The sequence below is a fragment of the Corythoichthys intestinalis genome, chromosome 2, assembly GCF_030265065.1.
Source record: "Corythoichthys intestinalis isolate RoL2023-P3 chromosome 2, ASM3026506v1, whole genome shotgun sequence".
Lineage (NCBI taxonomy): Eukaryota > Metazoa > Chordata > Actinopteri > Syngnathiformes > Syngnathidae > Corythoichthys > Corythoichthys intestinalis.
The window spans coordinates 72496493-72514982 of record NC_080396.1 but is presented as its reverse complement, the minus strand read 5'-3'; the positions used below and the strand labels follow the sequence as shown (position 1 = coordinate 72514982).

The window sequence follows — 18490 nt, the reverse complement described above, 5'->3', positions numbered from 1 at the left end:
AATACCCGCGGACCAGTTCGGGTCGGGCTGGACTTTTTAGGCCTGATTTTACCTCTATCTTAAAGTCTTGATGAGCTTAAATGGGCTGCAGTTACGAAGTCGGGAATGCTCCCTCCGGAAAAAAAAACACGATTTGAGCAACATTATGTTTTGTTGTGTTATGTGTTTCATTGTGTAAATGCATTTATAATGGTCATAAAAATATGTAGACTATTTAAACATTAAGAAAATGTGCGTTTTTTTTCTGCCAACTGAAAATTCGTTACAAAAGACAGTTACGACATCGGGAATGCTCCCTCTGGAACAAAACACAATATGATCAACATTGTGACAGCCGATGCCGACCAAAAATGACGTAATATCCGAAACAGATCACCAATGGACTCATTTGAAGTATATTAATGGGGGTCTGTTTTGGTGTTCAGAATCCACAATACTTCTGCCTGCAGGGTTTTCGTTCCACGGACAAACGGACGCATTCCCGATGCAGAGGTGGATGGATTCTCCGTTTTGCCGGTTGTGGTGGTTTGGTACGCACGAGTTGCATTTCGATTTGTAGTGCAGTGCATCGTAAAAATTCTATGCGTCATCTTCGTTATGGATTTTAAAAAAAAACAAAAAAAAACTTTGTCACGGATATAATTTAAGACCACGGTGAAAAAATTCCAGACTTACAACAGCTAATTTAATACTTTTAATACCTTTAATAATGGAAAACTAAATTCAATGCTTTTTTAATACTTTTAATAACCCGCGGGTACCCTGTTCAAGTCACCCGAGTGTTTTTTGCCATATACAAATATATATATTTTTTAATTGTACTTTGGGGGGAAAAAGGATAACAAAAACCTGTCTTATATGTATCTCTTTCCAATGCTATATCTGAATAAATCCGTTGAACACACACACACACACCAAAAAATAGATTAAAAAAAAAAAATTACTCGGTTTCTTCGCGGTTTTTCACTGAGCGTGGTGGGTTCTTGTCCCCATTAACCACGAAAAACGGGGGATCACTTTATATAAACAATAGTATTCATTTAAAAATGCGAAATGAAAATCTTATCGAAAAACAAAATTTGAAAATCCTAAAATTAAAGATAAAAGCAAATTAAAAAAAAAATGAGTTGATCATATAGATTTTAAAAATTTAAATAAAGGAATCCATTTATGAATTCCAACTAATTACATATATATATATATATATATATATATATATATATATATATATATTCAAAATATATATATATATTTTAACTCATTTGCTCCCGGAAACGTATAAATACGTTCTATTTTTAAATGCTTCACTGTCCCAAAAACGTATTTAAACGTCTTTTGCATTTTTTTTTAATAAGAAGCATATATACCTTCCACTGTATCTGAGAAACAATAGAACAACACTCCAAACCCATTTTAAAGCAATAAAACTGGCCACTGGAGGGCAGTAGCGCATTTTGCAAGACCAGGCAACCCGATTCAACAGCAGTGAACGGCCGAGCAGCATGGTCGGAGCGCTGGCGGCACGATGCCAGGCGGCGCTCCGACCGAACAAAACAACGGAACGAGAGGACGCCTAGAAGGCCAGGTGTTGGACAACTGCGCAAAACGAGTGAGACCCTCAGTAAAGCGGCTCGCCAAGCAGACCCCGCAGAAACGAAAAAATAAACCATCTTTGTGAGACAGACAACGATGAGGGAAAAGTTTACACGGCTGACGTGGCGACAACGGCGTCATCTCGGCGACAAACCGTCATCTCTCAGTAGTCATGTGTGAATAAATTGCTACTTTGCTATCAACAGCTCTATTTGGCTGGTTGTTCAAGTTATTTTGTAAAAGGAAGACATTCAGATGTTTGGGATGTCACTGAAGCAAAAAATAGCCATGTTAAAGTCAAACTTATGTTTGAAATGTATGCGTTTACAAAAAGCTCATTTTCTCCGTTTTTTCATCAGAAATTGGGAAATTGCTCAAACTAAGCTATTTTCTAATGCTGATTTCTAAAGAATGGAAAGAGATATGAACTTCCTTTTTTTTCTGCTGAAAGAAGAGAGTCTAATCTTTCTTTTGGTGGGTTCCATGTTTATATAGCAATGGAACAGCATTTTCTATGGGCCTTGCAAAATCAGTCAAAATCCGGAAAAAAAGGCCGGGAGCGAAGGGCCTTGCTGAAATTTATTATTATAATTATATATTTTTCATTTTTAAATTCTGTTTATTTCTGCTTTATCGTAAAGTCCAAATCGCGTAAGTCGGGTATGTCGTAACCTGGTGGACTACCTATGTATTTGTTCAATGTAAATTCAGACATCAACGTGTTAACATTAAGCATTGGAAGAATATTAGGTACATAACAATAGTATGAACCCCGAGATGCCTGAATATACAGTACAGTGGTACCTCTAAATACTAGAGATGCACGATAATATCGGTCACCGATAATTATCGGCCGATAATGGCAATTTCGACGTCACACAGATAATCCAGATAAAACAAAATTCAACCGATAATGCAATTCGATAATTATATCCTTGATTTAGCCTCCAAATGTGCGCAATCAACAGTTTTGTCCAATTCTGCTATTTTTAAGGAGGTGTTTTTGCAGTGTAGTAATGTGATATATGTTAGGAATGGCTTACTTTTAAAGGCATTTTTGTGCAACTTGGGTGTTTACTCTCTAATTGTTGCCAAAAGCTTACCATTACACAACGTCATTGCAATTGTTTAGTTGTTGGAATTTACTACTGGTTCACATTAGATGTGGAAAAAAATAGCACTAAATAACATTTTTGCACAGTCACATTTGATCTCTGTATACTTTAAAATTAAAATACATCAATACATACAAAATTTAAAATACTTATTTGAATAGAATTATCGGTTCCCAGACCTTGTTTGTAAGTCGAAATGGTCGTATGTCGAGCAGGATTTCCCCATAGGAATAAATTATAATTCTATTAATTCGTTTCACAGCCCGAAAACCAACACTAAATCCTGAATAAATACTGTTGTTACTATTGCAAATAGCAATTACAAAGAGCAAAACAATTACATTATGAATAAATATCGGAATAATAATACAATAATAATAATAATGCTAATAATACCTGTAATAATGAAAAAATCGGGTTCTAATGTGGCAAATGTATTTTGCGTGGTGTACCTGAACGCACCGCGTGGCTGACGACAGAGTGAGAGAGCGCAGTTGAGATATTACTTTCACTTTTAACGTCCTGTTGCTGCTGCCGCGGACAGATGCCGCGTTGTGTTGCACAAGTTCTGAAATAAATTATTAAAAACCTGACGAATCGTATTTCAAGCATTTTGTCAAACATAGAAACTAATGGCGGGTCAAACTTTACGTCGATTGTCAAAAGATCGTGTGTCGAAGGGATAGTATGTCGAGGTACCACTGTACATAAAGCTTTGGCGGAAGTATATAAAAATACAAAATAAAGAAAATTATATTTTACAAAATTCAGATATAACTTGAAAATTCAACCCAAAAAATTAAAGAGGAAATACAAGTAAAAATAGATAATAAAAAATATACATAAAAAAATATGAATTTAATAAATTAAAAGAATCCATTAATATATTCCTCTTCATTATTATTGCAATCTTAAATATTTTTGAGTAATGTATTTTCTTTAATTAAAAAAAATTGAAAATATGGATTTTAATATTATTTTAAGATCATAAGTTTATTTTCAGTTTTATTTTAAAATATATTTTTCTTTTTATTAATTAAAAAAATCCTATAATTTTTATTTTGAATTTTCCAATTTTTTAAACTGTATTTTTCATTTTGGGGGATATGTATACAGTATATCTGCATCAAGGGTTAATTAAAAAAATATAGAAATATATAATTTTAAAATGTAAAATACAGCTAAAAATTGGAAAATCTAAAATTAAAGAAAAATCATAAAACATTTTTTTAAACAAACAAAATGTTTAAACAAAAAAATTAAAAATATTTAGTTTAAAAAAATCATAAAAAAATAAAAAGGAAATTTAACAATGAATTCCACCTTACCCATTTTATTATTTTCACAAGAATATTTTCTTTAATTTTTATTATAACATATGCATATTTTTCTATTTATTTTAATCTATGATTTTTTTTTAAATCTAGGATTTCCTAATTTCTAGTCCGAATTTTCCAATGGAATTTTCCATATTTTTATCCTTCTTATGCATTCCCTTGATACTTTAGGATGTACTAGTATATTTGATCAATGTCAATTCAGGCATCAAGGTGTTGAACAAAACACAGCTTGCCAGCGTTTAAGCTAAGTAAGTCGGTGGCCGAGCATTCCGTTAGCATCAACAATTCATAAGGTTGATAAAGAGATGAATAGAGAAGTGCTGCTTATCCACAAGAGAGAGCTTTGAGCTGTGGGCTAAACCAAAGCGCTTAATGTATATTTTATAAAAGGGAATGCTAATATGGCTCTTGAAGACGACTAGCAGCCTTTTTAAATGCTAGACAAGATGGCAGATCAAAGAAATCCACCTGTAGAGTGTGGTTAATTGGTTTAATCGCCAATAAAGTTTTTAGCAGTGGATCGCATTCACTGAGGTAAACTTGGCTCCTCCCCTCCTCCCAGTATATATGGCAAGAGACTATTTTTAGTCATGTAAAAGACGTCTATTATCATTATGATTACATTATTTGTTTATAATTGACTTCTTTACTGCCCTTGACAGCACACGCCCTTCCCAGTCAAAATGGATTGGACGTCGAGCGCTAACGAAATGAAGTCTCTCGTTGTCAATGATCCAGCAATGAGTTTATTTTTGGATAACTTGCTTGTTAAGTTTGGTGTATTTACAGTACACTTCCTGTACATTTTTGGGCACTTCGAGGTCACTTCCTGTGCGCTTTTGATCATTTCCTGTTGATTTTGGTGTATTTCTGGGAATGTTCATTTGCCCTTCCAAAGACCAAATGGATTGAACGTCTAGTGCTGTCAATGGCAGCCGGAGAGTTAAGCAAAGTAGCCCCCCGAGTCAATACGATCTATATCAACAATTTGAGCTCTGCTCTCTGCTTCGGGAGTTTGCAAAGATTAGCCGTTCGCTCATTTGTCTGGCGTTGGCACGCAAGGATTAGCTTGATCCGACACGTAGCAGTCAGCAGGTCAGGCTTTGAAGGATGTCGCCGGTGACTAACAGCCTCACTTTCAGGTGACGTCGGGCGGCGTCTATCTTAATTCCGCTCCCCGGTGGCAGCGTTGGACAAATCCTGACCGCCGGTGACAAATCCCGCTCGCGTTCCTTCCTCTTAGACTCCGCCCACTCGCCAATATTAAAGACATGAAAGCTAGCACCGATGCTGTTTACAAATCCACACAACATCAGGCTAAAGCCCGTTACCACGCCCCCGCAGCCTCACCCCCGCTTTTCCGCGTTTAGAAATCCGACAGGGAGGCAAGCCAATTAGCGCGCTCCGTTCCGCTTTTATCCTATCGCCGAGCGGCAGGAAGACTGCCTTCAACGCAACCTTGTTGTCAAAGTGAAGGGGCACGCCGCGAGATGATTTGGATTAGCACGGTTCTCTTTGCTCGCTTAGCTTGAGCCCTTGCTCAAAAGTTGAGGCTTTGCTAGGATCAAAAATAGAAGATCTCATCGTTTTAACCAGAAAATGCTAATTCGGGTCACTTCTTGTAGAATTTAAGCAAACTTGCTATTAATTTTGATGCAATATAGAGTCATCTCCTGGTTACTGGTCACTTCCTGTTAATTTTGGGGCATTTTAATGTCATTTCCGATTGATTTCAGCGTAGTTATGGGTCACTTCCTGTTGATTTGGGTCACTCCCTGTACATTTAGGGGGATACCGGGGTCACGTACAGAACATTTTGGTTAATTTCCTGTTGATTTTAGGGCATTTCGGGGTCACTTTCTGTTTTTTGCCAACTTATTGTTAATTTTGGTGCATTCCAGGGTAACGTCCTGTTAATTTGGGGGCAATTCTGTATTTTTTTTTTTTAGACAACCGGTCCTCAGCACACATCTATGGGTCTCTGATAAATCTCTTCTGTCAGCTTCTGGGTGGAGTTTGTTGGCATCCTGCCCTGTGCTGTCCTGTCACTGGTCTTGGCACTGGGGTTTTCTGCTTCGATGTGTCTGGTTGCGTGTGGTCGTGTGCGGGTCCCGTCGGGCGTGTGGTAGTCCCGCAGGCAGGTGGGGGTGCCGCCCCGGGGCCACGGCCCTTCCCAAGGCCAGCCCGGGGTTGGGGAGGGTGGGGGTTTGCTGTATGCGGCGGCCACAGTACCCTCGCGGGTCGGCCCGGCCAGAGCCGGGACTCCTCGTACCGGGTAGCTTCTCCCTGGTGTCATACCGCGCACCCCTACCGGCCCGGGGGTGGGGTGGGGGTTGCGCCTCCGTCCCCTTGGTCTTTCTCCTGCCCTGTCCGCCTCTCCGAGATCGCGGCGGCTGCCACTTTCCTTCTGTCAGTGGGATCGTCGGCGTGGCCTCCTGGGGCCTAGGGTGGGGCTTGTTGTCCCCTTGTGGCGGGGTGGATATCCCCTGGTCTCGGCCCTCGGTGTGGCCCCTGTCCAGGGTGCGGGGTGGGTGCTCGGGCGGGCGAGGGTTGATCGAGGCCCTGGCGCTTTTACCGCCCTGCAGCCGGTGGTTCTGGCGGAGGGGGCCGCGCCCGCAGGAGCCTGCCTCTTAATTCTCGCACTTCTCACTTTGCACTGTAAAAATCTTTCACTCTGGCACCTACATACACATTGACGCCTCCGGGGAGAGTCGGGACGGGGCCATACAGTCCCGGCCCGGCTCCCCCTTGATTTCAATGCATCACATACCAAGGTTGTGGGATGGTTGGGACCTGTTGGGGAAGGGGGGCGTGACATCACTGTTACCTCCTTACGGCAGGCCCCGCCATTCCCGCACCTCTTTTAACGCACCACACACACACATAATACACCAAGGTGGAGCTCCGGCAAAGGGCGGTGGGACAGGCAGCTGGGTAGAAATTCCATGCAGCGGTCCCACTGCCCCAAGCCGAGCTCTCCTATGGGGGTTGGTGGTGCGTCACCTCTTCCCATCCCTGAAAGCCGGTTGATAGGGGCACGGGTAGCCCATGAGACCACCCTAGAACCCTGTGGGGTGACGATGGCCCCCTTTGCTGGACTGCGGGAGGAGGGATGGGCTGCGCTGGATCGCTCCACCCGTCCCACCTCCCCGGGGTGGCTTGGTGGGGGCCGTAGCCCTGGGGTGGCGCCCGCGCAATGTCTCCACTTGTCTGCATGGCTATCATATTTGAGGGGATTCACGCATGGCTGGATGTGATTGAGCGCGCTCGGGTGGGGGACCTCGTTGCCGGGATTGGCAATGGGGCGGCGTAGAGTGGGTTGCCAATGGGCTTACACTCACAAGGGAATCACACGATTACTGGGCTCAAGATTACAGGGCTGATTTGTGTACACTCCACCCCTACAATCACTTATCTTCTAGACTCTCCCCAACCTCTCTTTCCCCAGTTAACAGGCCCCCCACATGGTGTCAACCGGAAATACATCTAACTGACGATAGCACCAACATATTCATAGTTAGTGTAGGCGTTTAATGTATTGTTGTTGTTTGTTTCTTCTGTTTCTCTCTCCTTTTCTTCTGTTCTCCCATTAGCACTTCCTGTTTGCTGCTTTATCTTAATAAATGAGATATGTTGAAACAATGAGAGTAGGTCATACTCCAATGTGAAACAATGAACTGTTCAGACCAACCGGGCACTCAGAGTTCCATTCACCGTGTCAAACAGCTGAACAGAACACCTTTAAAAAAAACAACAACAACGAGAAAGCCATTGGACACCTAGCATCATCAGTGGCGGTGAAACAGTTGAAAATGCTCGCAACGTGTGTGTCCTTCACTCTGCCCTTCGGTTCGCGTGTGAACATCTCCTCCATTACTGCCCTTGACACCGCCGCCGATTGAATTGTTATCCAGCATCTGCGGACTCGCGTTCGGCACGCTCCGTCTCTCGCGACAGCCTAATTGAATCTGTGTTGCCAATGTGGCGATACACCAGCCACGCCGCGTCACTGGCAAAAGATAAGGGCTGCTTGCAGGAGGACCACAATCAAGATGGGGACATGCTGATAAACGCATGATAAGCGCTTTTGGGGAGGTAATGCGTCTATGGACTTTGCTCAGATTGCTTGATAACTAAGTCCTTGTATTGCTAGTAGGTAGCGTTGCACCGATACCAATTTTTGGGCCACCGATACAGATTCCTAGCTGAGTGAACGAATGTTGGTAGGAGCAACGTTCCCATTAAAGTTAATGTATTGATGTTAGGGAGTTACGTTTCAGCCCTGGGATGCTGCAGCCTATCACAGCAAACTCCAGGCAGAAGGCTGGGTACACCCAGAACAGGTTGCCAGCCAGTCGCCAGGCACATATAGACAAACAACCATTCACGCACACACTTAAACCTACGGACAATTTAGATTGTTCAATCAGCATACCCTGCATGTTTTTTGGGGATGTGGCAGGAACCTGGAGAAAACCCATGCAGGCAAGGGAAGAACATGCAAACACCAAGCAGGAAGGCAGGAACTGGGATTGAATCCACAATACCAGAACTAAAGAAGAATAAGTAGAAAAATGCTCGTCTTTATTAAATGCTTGATTGAGTGAGTCCAATTAAATTCCCTCTATGACACCCAGATCAAAGTTTAAAACCTGTCAATCATCGTTAACTTTAATTACCAAATGCCAGCTATGCTGGTGACCAAGAAAGTTGCACTGCTAAACAAGACATTAACCAGAATACAAATATATTTTTAAATTAAAAAACCCATCTATTTGAATTTGGAGGTGAGAGAGCTTTAAATTGATTGGGTTTCTACGAGTGATATAATCATCGGTAGGAGGGTGCATCTTAGCCAGAGGAAGAACAAATTTTATTTTTAACTAATTAGCTGCCATTGACAGTGGTAGACGTCCAATCCATCTAAAGTGAGAGGGACGTCGACAAGGGATAACCTTATTTCAATTATTAAATGAAAACTTTAAGAAAAAAAACCCCTAAAAAGTAGGTCAACAATGTTTAACCCTTTAACACCTAAGCCTCTTTTGGCCGAATTTGCATGCATTTGATGTTGCCTTTATATTTCAAAGAAAAAATTGTTTACAATGGCCAAGTTGGATCCCTTTTTTCAGGACACCTTGAACTTCATGTCCAAACTGTTGTTTTCTTCACTGACCAATTATAATTCACATTTTGGACCCAAAAAGACAAAAAAAAAAAAAATCCCAAAATGTTTTTTCAAAATTTGTAATGTTGATGTCCCATTGACAACCAAACATGCTCGACCAACCGTTTTGAAGCTTGATAATATTTATTCAACTTGTTAGGATAAACATTCAATTGAAAAAAAATGAGATTGAATAGTTTTATGTTTGACAATTCAACACAAACAGCGGGTATGGTCATAGGCGTTTTTGGCCTTTACACATACTATGGTCAAAACAGGCTATATACAGTGCAAAATAATGAGAAAAAAGATTATATATATCATCTAACACACAAAAGGTTTGAGAAAAAAGATTATATATATCATCTAACACACAAAGGGTGTCTCTTTGTGACGTTAGGTGTTGTACCCATCACCTTATCAAAAGTATATATTGTACGTACATGCAATCAAGCTTCTCGAACACACATCTACATAAAATTGAAAAGATTATAATGAAGAAAAAATATATATAACATTGAAAAAAGGTATTTTAAAAAATGTTGACTAGTAGTTCAGTTCAATTCAAAATTTTCAAGGCATGCGACCCAATAAAGTTTTTTCTTATTTTTTTTTGCGCACTCAATAAAGCTTCTTCTTGAACAGGTCATGGAGCTGTGTCACACACACTGTCACACAGCCAACTCTTTCGCCGTTTGAGCGCTGCTGTCACTTCTACTCGCCGAGACAGCGACTCATCCAAAGAAAACAACGACAAATACGGCTCATCTTCTTCCTTGTGTTAATAAAATAATGCATTAGCTTGCGCTAAATGTAGTTTTAGACTCATTCTGAACGTTTCACTCGCTCAAACCAACCAGCCGTTGCTTGCTTTGCATGCCTCCCTATCATTAGTTGTCGCCTCGCTCGAAAATTTATTAAAAATGATCACATTCGGTTCGTCCTTCTTGACATCACAACGGCTCTTGGGATATTTAGTCTTTTGTGCTGCTTTCGGTTTTGAAAAAGGACAAGAAATGATGGAAATATGGAGATAGATACATGGTCCATGTTTTAATGCATATTTATGAGTGCAATAAAAATATAAAATTCAAATGACATTATCTCCCGTTTTTCTTGGTCGATTGACTTCAAATAAAAACTGGTGTGGAGATCAACTTCCGCACTTTCAAATGAAACCAACCAGCGGCACGTGGGTGACTTAATTACAGCGTGACGAAGCTTCAAAGACGATATGCGTAAACGCGTCGCTGCCGACACGTTCGGTGTTAAAGGGTTAAACAGACAAATAAAAATACAATAGATCAGTGGTCCCCAACATTTTTTGCACCACGAACCTGTGTAATGTGGGGTTTTTTTACCCACTGACCGGCAATGGGTGCCAGAAAATTATAGTTAATATAAAATAACACAAAATGTACATTAAAGTGCCTGTGACATGATAAAAAAAGTCTCAAATAGGCTATCGTTACTGTTAATATAGACTGACGCTGGGCTGCTATAGGTGTGCAAACACCCCAGTAATGGCGGCCAACCATTATATGGCGACGTACACAAATCTCTACTCAGATTAGTCAATAAAGTAGACAGGCATATTGATGTGTCAAGAGGCACAGGCCAGCGGTCGTTAACAAATGATTTATTATTTCTCTGCAGCCCGGTAGCAAATGCGCCATGGGCCGGTGCCAGTCCCCGGCCCGGTGATAGGGATCGCTGCTATATATGAATTTATATGAGAATTTATTTGCCAGCGTTAAGAATTTTTTTTTTTGGGGGGGGTTAAGAACTTTTTTTTTTTTTTTTTTTAAATAAAATGACTGCTCACTTGGGATAAAAAAAAAAACAAAAAAAAAAACTTTTCCAGAACAAAAATATATTAAAAAAATAAACATTTCTGAAAAAAATTAAATACAAAACTTTCAGTTTTTGTTTAAACAAATGTGTAGATAATTAAAAATATGTGTGTGCAAATTTCGCCATCATGTCACTTTTTTATACACGCACACGAAAATAAATTAAATGAAATTGAATAATTACTGCTTTTTTAATTAAAAAAAAAAACAGATACAGCACAAGTTAATTTAAAAATGGCTGCAATTGACGGCGATCGGCATCCAATCCATTTGAAGTAACCTTCAGGCATGAAAATGGGTCAGGGGTTAAAAAGGTGAGAAAGGTGTGGAGTAAATATGTTCCGGCGTTCTGCCAAATTTGACCATTTTAATTTGTCACATAAGGCTTAACATTCGAGTTAACGGGGGTTTGATTAGTTGAAGGAGTTGATTTCAACCACCATTGACTCGCGCTAGCTTAGCCACTCCGGAGCCCTGAAACTAACAAATAACTGTCTGACTGCACAGAATTTGTTCAAATCATTTCCAACGACTAATTAAACCCCGGCTAACTCAAAGATTAAGCCTAATGTAAAAAATTCTGAACTTCCCCTTTAAAATAAAGACCATTGAATATGGCCATTAAAATGTTGTCTATAAAAGTTTTAGAGCAATAAAACAAACAACAAAAATGAATAAAATGAACAGGAATCCTTCAAAGTATTTCATAATGGGTCCAAATTATTTTTCGAACAGATCATGTGACTATAGAACCTTAGAGACAGCCGTTTGCATTGCTTAGCCAAAACTACAGCTGAGGAGGCAAGATGGATATTTAGAATTTCTTTAAACCTAAGCTTTCAAAACCCTTAACAACAACTGAGCTTGAACCGAGGATTGAGCACGAGCAGTATCAAAAAGTCCTGGCTGTCGTGTTACCTGTTGTGCTGTAATTCCAAGTGGTGCTTGAATTGGATGCTTATAGCGGTCGACAGTCTTTTTGAGCCAGCGCAAAGTTCGCAGCGCACGGAGATATTTTTGTTATCTTTACTGGACAAAAATGTGAAGTAATGGCTGTGTTTCCAGTGTGCAAATGCAGCCGTTTGTAGTATATCTCCTGCCTATTTCATTGCATCCTGGCGAGGTAGCAAGGCTATGTTGTTTTGGCCGCAAACTCCCAGCGCTCACGCATCATGGTAATACACGTGACCCTTTTTGTTCCGTCCCCGATTAAAAAATGTGACATGTGATGTCACTCCCATGACTGCAGTATTCTTCATTCTACACACATTATGTAGTAATAGTAACGCACAGGCATCAAGGAAAGTAATTTTACTCAGATTACTGATTTAGAAAAATGAACGCGTTAGATTGTTCTTTACTGAAAGAAAGTAATCAGATTAGTTACGCATTACGATACCGCGTTATTGACAACACTGCTTTTATATTACCGTTAAATACACAAGCTTGACGCTACCTTAATGGGAGCTATTTTTTCACCGGACGCTCCGGCAGTGTTCAACGCAAGCTGCAACGAACGGCAGTAACTTTGTCATACCACAAAATATGAAAACGAAAACCATTACTCACTAAATTCAATATGCTGGCAAATGCATTCATCTAAAAACAATTGGGAGTGATACTTTACCTCCTCCAGCGAATGTGAATTTGTGCTTAGTACAAGATCATCTGTCGCAATTAGCGATCTTTGACGCTCTTTTTTTTTTTCCCTCCCCGCATACAAACTTGTTTCTCTCTCAGCGGCTGTGATTAACCTCAATGAAGTTGCTGTCCTAGCTCAGCCTTGCCTATCATTCGTCTTTGTAAGTTTTTAGTAACTTTGTGTATTGAATTTGAAAGGAAAATGTGTGTTTTGTTTTTGACGAACTTTTTCATGAAGCTAAACTGTTGAAGCTACTCACATGTGGAAAAATACGAGTGTACAACGTTTTAAATTTATTTATTTGGTATATTTCAGTTACCACGATTTGAGAGATCAATAAATTGAAGAATTCACGCCTTGCGTTTGGAGTGCTTGTTTTTGGGTTTGCTGGAATAGCGTCACTGACACACGCAGCATTAAACAGGGGAAGGGGTAAGCGCTGCCGCGCCAAGCCAATTCTGGCTGCATTTTCGACACATGAAAAATAACGAATACGTACTACTGTATGATGGAAAATTTTAGTGGTTTTGTAACCGCGACATTTTCATAGCATGGTAATCCGTGAAGGTAACTGGCACATGCCTACAAACGACCCCCCCCCCCCCCCCCCTTAAAATTTTTCTCCTCTGATCTACACGATTCACGTAGGTCATCCTTTTTGACTTCAAAACGGCGAATTTCGCCGAAAGGTGAGAGATTTTCATGCCTGAACCTTCCCTCTTCATATGAATTGGACATCTACGCGTTATACTCATTCAGATTCATTGCAGAGGAGTGATTGGACGCCACAGGATTGGACAGCTATCAACGTCTTGAAAAGGGCGACAAGTGCTCCTTTTTTTTTAAGCTGGGGGCCATCTTAGGTAGGGTAACCAACAGTTTCAAACAAGAACTCGAAGCGTACATATTGCGCAGGATCAGCACTTTATTTCTTAGCACTCCCCCAAAACCGATAGTACCGGTACCAGAATCGCATAGAACAGAATAAAATCAATGAAACACTACTAGCAAGGCTGCATTAAATTCCGATAGTCTATTTTGTTCAAATGTATTGGAAAAATAGGGCATCCGTCTACTTATTTACAAAAGCACAGCATATTTTTCTAGCTCAGCTCACCTGTCAGCTTTAGCGGAAGAGCCCGAAATACACAGAAAATGTTGTGTCTCCTACCTCAAAAGCCCGAAGCCTTTTTTTCTGCTTTTCTTCTCCATCTCCTCCGCGGCGTTCTCACTTCTCTTCTTTCCTTTGCTCTTTTTTTGCTGCTTCTTTCCGTTGGCTTTCTTTTGGTTCGTGCCGTCCTCGACGTCCAGGTCCTGACGGGAGGAGCCGCTGGCCGGCGTTTCGCGACCGGAGCTCAGCTCGGAAGGCTCATCATCTATGTATCAAAGGTTGACGTGTTATATTGTGAACTAGCAAAACAAAGGCATTTTCCAAACTATAAGACGCTACGTTTTTGGGCTAATTTACGGATTTTGACACGCTAACTAGCAACATGCTCTCTATGAGCGTCTTGGTGAAGAGCCACTTTGTATACAGTTGGACTAGCGTGACACTTCTATTATCCAACACTCCGAGTTGGCAAGTTTAGCATATTAGCGCATGCACTTTTAGCTCTATTCGCTAGCATAGTATAAGAGGTTTGCAAGACAGAGTTATTTCCAGCTACATCCACCCAAAACTTTGCATTACGGAACACACTTTTTTTTTTTTACCAATTCTGGTTATGACATCACAAGCAGAATTGACGATGATCCCTAGGTGTCTCATGCTGCACTAGCTAACGAGCACATGTTGACAGAATGGTCATACTACAACAATAGCACATCTATAGATAGCAAGCTAGCAGAAACCAGCTCATTTTGGGTTTGACATCTTTTGTTTACATATTTTTTCGTGGGCGGGGCCAACAGAAATGAAGACTAATTCAGATCCAACTTCATTATTAAGTCTTTTCTGTCACTTTTTGGATGGATTTGTGTCCAAAATATGCTTTGCTATTATTTTAAAGTCACTTTCTGGAGTATAGCATAGCACCTTTAAATGTTCTTCATAATGTTCTCTCGTGGTCAAATTTTAGACAGGAAGGAGATGCGCCCACACACGTCAGCGTTCAACATATTCGCGCATCTAGTCAACAGTCAGGTGCCGGAAGAGTGAAGAATTTACAGCAGATATCATTAAACATGGCAATTCAGTTTCAATGTTAAGCCTTACCATCTTCCGAAGGTCCTTCATACGATTTGTCGATAGCAATGCGGAAACTTTGGTTGCATCCGCGTCCTCGGACCATGTGCGGCCGTGGGCGGTGAAATGGCACCTGGGACTTGATGTCATTCTGCTGGACCTCCGACATTGCTGACTGGAGACTTTCCAAGGAGCTGGACTTCCACAGGCCCAAGGTTGGGCCCAGCGTTCCACCGGAAGTGGGTCCTGAAAGATTGGTGAGAAACACGCGGCAAAATGTCAAAAGGTCAAAATGGATTGGAGGTTTATCACCGTAACACAGCTTCTCTAGGGTCTTAAGAACTACTAAGAGACAATGGGTTGGGTTAGACCTAATTAGTGTTCTAACTCTGAAGACCGGGTCTTGATCAGGAGACCACATTTTCAGTGTTTTGTGTCAGTCTTGGAGTGTTTTGTTCTCGGTCCAAATTTCCAAAAATTCTTGGTCTTGTTTTGTTCTTGGCCAATTCTTGGCTTAAATTGTGTTCTTGAGCATAATACGGAAGCTAACTATTAGCCTCGAAGAGTTTTCCAAAATAACATTGTTATGGGATCTGGTCGTGATCTCCAGACGACATTTTGAGGTTGTCATGCCTGGTCTTGTTCTTTGCCAATCCTTGGTCTCAGCTCGTCTTGAGCATAACACTAAAGCTAACCATTTGCCTAGAAGAGTTAGCCAGAATAATATTGTGTTGGGATACAGTCTTGATCTGGAGAGTACATTTTGAGGGACTTTGTCATGTCTTGGTCTCAGTCTCGTCTCAGTCTTGGCGCTCCATAGTGTAGGCCTCGTCTTGTTCTGGGCCAATTCTTGGTTTCAGATCGTGTGGCCTTGAGCATTACACTAAAGCTAATCATTATCCTTGGAGAGTTAGAATGACATCACGATTGGATCCGTTTGTGACCTGGAGATCACATTTTGAGTTTCTTTTCCATGTCTCAGTCTTGGACTGCTTTGGTCTTGGACTCCCAAAGTCTTGGTCTTGTTCCTTGCCAATCCTTGGGCTCAGCTTGTCTTGAGCACAACACCAGAGCTAACCTTGAAGAGTTAGCAAGAATAATATTGTGTTGGGATACGGTCTTGATCTGCAGAGCACATTTTGAGGGACTTGGTCTCATCTTGCTCTCAGTCTTGGGCTCATCTCAGTCTTGACTCTTCAAAGTCTAGGCCTTGTATTGTTATTGGCCAAGTCTTGGTTTCAGATCGTGTGCTCATGAGCATAACACTAAAGCTAATCATTCGTCATGAAGAGTTACTGTACAATGACATCATGATGGGATCCGGTCTTGACCTGGTGACCACATTTTGAGGGTCTTGTCTCAGTCTCTGACAGTGCTGGTCTTGTATTCGTCTCGATTCCCAATAATACTGGTTTTGTCTTGCTCTTGGGAAATTCTTGGTCTCAGGTAGTGTGATCTTGAGCATAATCCTACAACAAACTCTTAGCCTCAAAGAGTTAGCCAGAATAATATTGTGTTTTTGTGGGACATGGTCTTGTCTCTGTCTCATCTCTGTTTTGACTCTCAAAAGTCTTGGTCTCGTCTTGCTCTTGGACAGTTCTTGGTCTCAGATAGTGTGGTCATGAGCACAACACTATAGCTAGCTATTAGCCTTGAAGAGTTGGTCAGAATGATATTGTGATGCCATCCAGTCTCGGCCTGGAGACCACCTTTTGAGGGCCTTTTCTCAGTCTCGAATCTCAATAATTCTGGATTTGTTTTGCTCTAGGCAGTTTTGGCGTTTTGGTAGTGTGGTCTTGAGCCCAACACTAGAGCTAACTATTAACCTCAAAGCGTTACCAAGAATAATATTGTGTTGGGATACGGTCTTGATCTGCAGAGCACATTTTGAGGGACTTGGTCTTGTCTTGCTCTCAGTCTTGGCCAATTCTTGGTTTCAGATCGTGTGGTCTTGATCATCAGACTAAAGCTAATTATTAGCCTTGAAGAGTTAGAATGACATCATGATAGGATCCGGTCTTGATCTGGAGACCACCTTTTAAGGGTCTTGTCTAAGACTGCCTTGATATTGTTTTAGTCTCGGCTCCCAAAAGTCTGGGATTTGTCTTGTTCTTGGTCTCAGATAGTGTGGTCTTGAGCACAACGGTATAGGTGACCATTAGCCTTAAAGACTTGGACAGAATGATATTTTGATGCCATCTAGTCTTGATCTGGGGACCACCTTTTGTGGGTCTTGTCTCAGTATTGTATTTGTCTCGATTCTCAATAATTCTGGACTTGTTTTGCTATACGCCGTCTTAGCCTCAGGTAGTGTGGTCTTGAGCACAACACTAGAGCTAACTATTAACCTCAAAGAGAGAGTTGGGATCTGGTATTGATCTGGAAAGCACATTTTGAGGGTCTTGGTTTTGTCTCTCTCGACTCACAAAAGTCTTGGTCTTGCCTTTTTTCCTGGTCAATCGTTAATCTCAGGTAGAGCACTTACAGCTAACTATTAGTCTCAAAGAGTAAGCAAGACTAACATTGTGAAGGGATCCGCTTCTCCTGTCAGAAGACACCACATTGCTCACCTAAACTTTCGAAATCTGCGAAGGCCACTGCCAGTCATTCAGCCGCCACTTGGCTTTTAGCGACGCTCGTCAAATTTGTCCACCAGCTCGAGTCGGTGGCAATCAGGTGGACATGATGCAAACAGATCCACCAGAGCGCCTGCTGGCACATCGAGCCACGCTACGCAATAAACGCCGATTTCACCCTCCAATGGATCGAGTTGGTCCTGATAGCCACCTCTCCGGCACTCATCCATCCCATTAAACCCTCATTATTCATTTAACTCCCACCTTCAGCACCTGATACACGTGGACCGAGCGCAGCCAGAGTTGCCAAGACCTCCGCAAAAGTGAATTATACTTTTTTTTCTTTCAAGGGCACGCACTGTTCTTCACTCTGGAATATCATGAATTTAAATGTTCTCCCTCCCCACCCAAATCCTCAGTTTGTAATCACGCACCCAGACGCTGGCACAGTTTTTCCGTCTAGCGCCGAAGTGTGCTAGGGAAGGAGCTTAATTCTATCAGGCTGCAAGCTGGACAGCCATAATTACATTTGTGACACAAATCCTGCCTCTCAAATTGAGCGTTTTATTTTCGAACGCTCCCCTCCTCTCTATTTATAACCCCTTATTCACCACAAATCCCACTTCCTCCCAGAAAGTCAATTTAAGACTTAAAAGGCAAGTGCGCTCATCCCCACTACCCTTTGATTCTGTCGTTTCTTCAGTTTTTAGTTTTTCCTCACCCGATTTTTAACCTCATGGGTCAGCGCGGAGAGAACTCGTGAGTGTTCTTCTCACTATTCCTTAAAGGCCACATATTACACTTTTTTAATCCAAGTTAAAATGTTTTTTCATCATCTAATGTTGCCTCACATTTGTTTATTCGCTACTCCCAGTTCAAATGGATACGACGTCTAGAGCCGTCAAATGGCAGGTAAAACCCATGTACAGGAAGTGACTCCGAAATGCATCAAAATCATCACAGAGGGACCCCAAATCAACAGAAAGTGACCTAAAATTAGCATACAGTGACTTGTAAAT

The 18490-nt window shown here is 41.3% G+C and overlaps 1 protein-coding gene across 1 annotated transcript in view; it reads right to left on the bottom strand.

Annotated features, from left to right (window-relative positions):
* pard3ba (par-3 family cell polarity regulator beta a) overlaps positions 1-18490 on the bottom strand; it is a 240737-nt gene that overhangs the window by 71981 nt on the left and 150266 nt on the right. The window contains exons 18-19 of the mRNA XM_057859972.1: positions 14926-15141; positions 13882-14086 (exon numbers count right to left, since the gene is read on the bottom strand). Of these exons, the coding sequence (XP_057715955.1) occupies positions 13882-14086; positions 14926-15141 (421 nt within the window). The remainder of the gene's footprint in view (positions 1-13881; positions 14087-14925; positions 15142-18490) is intronic.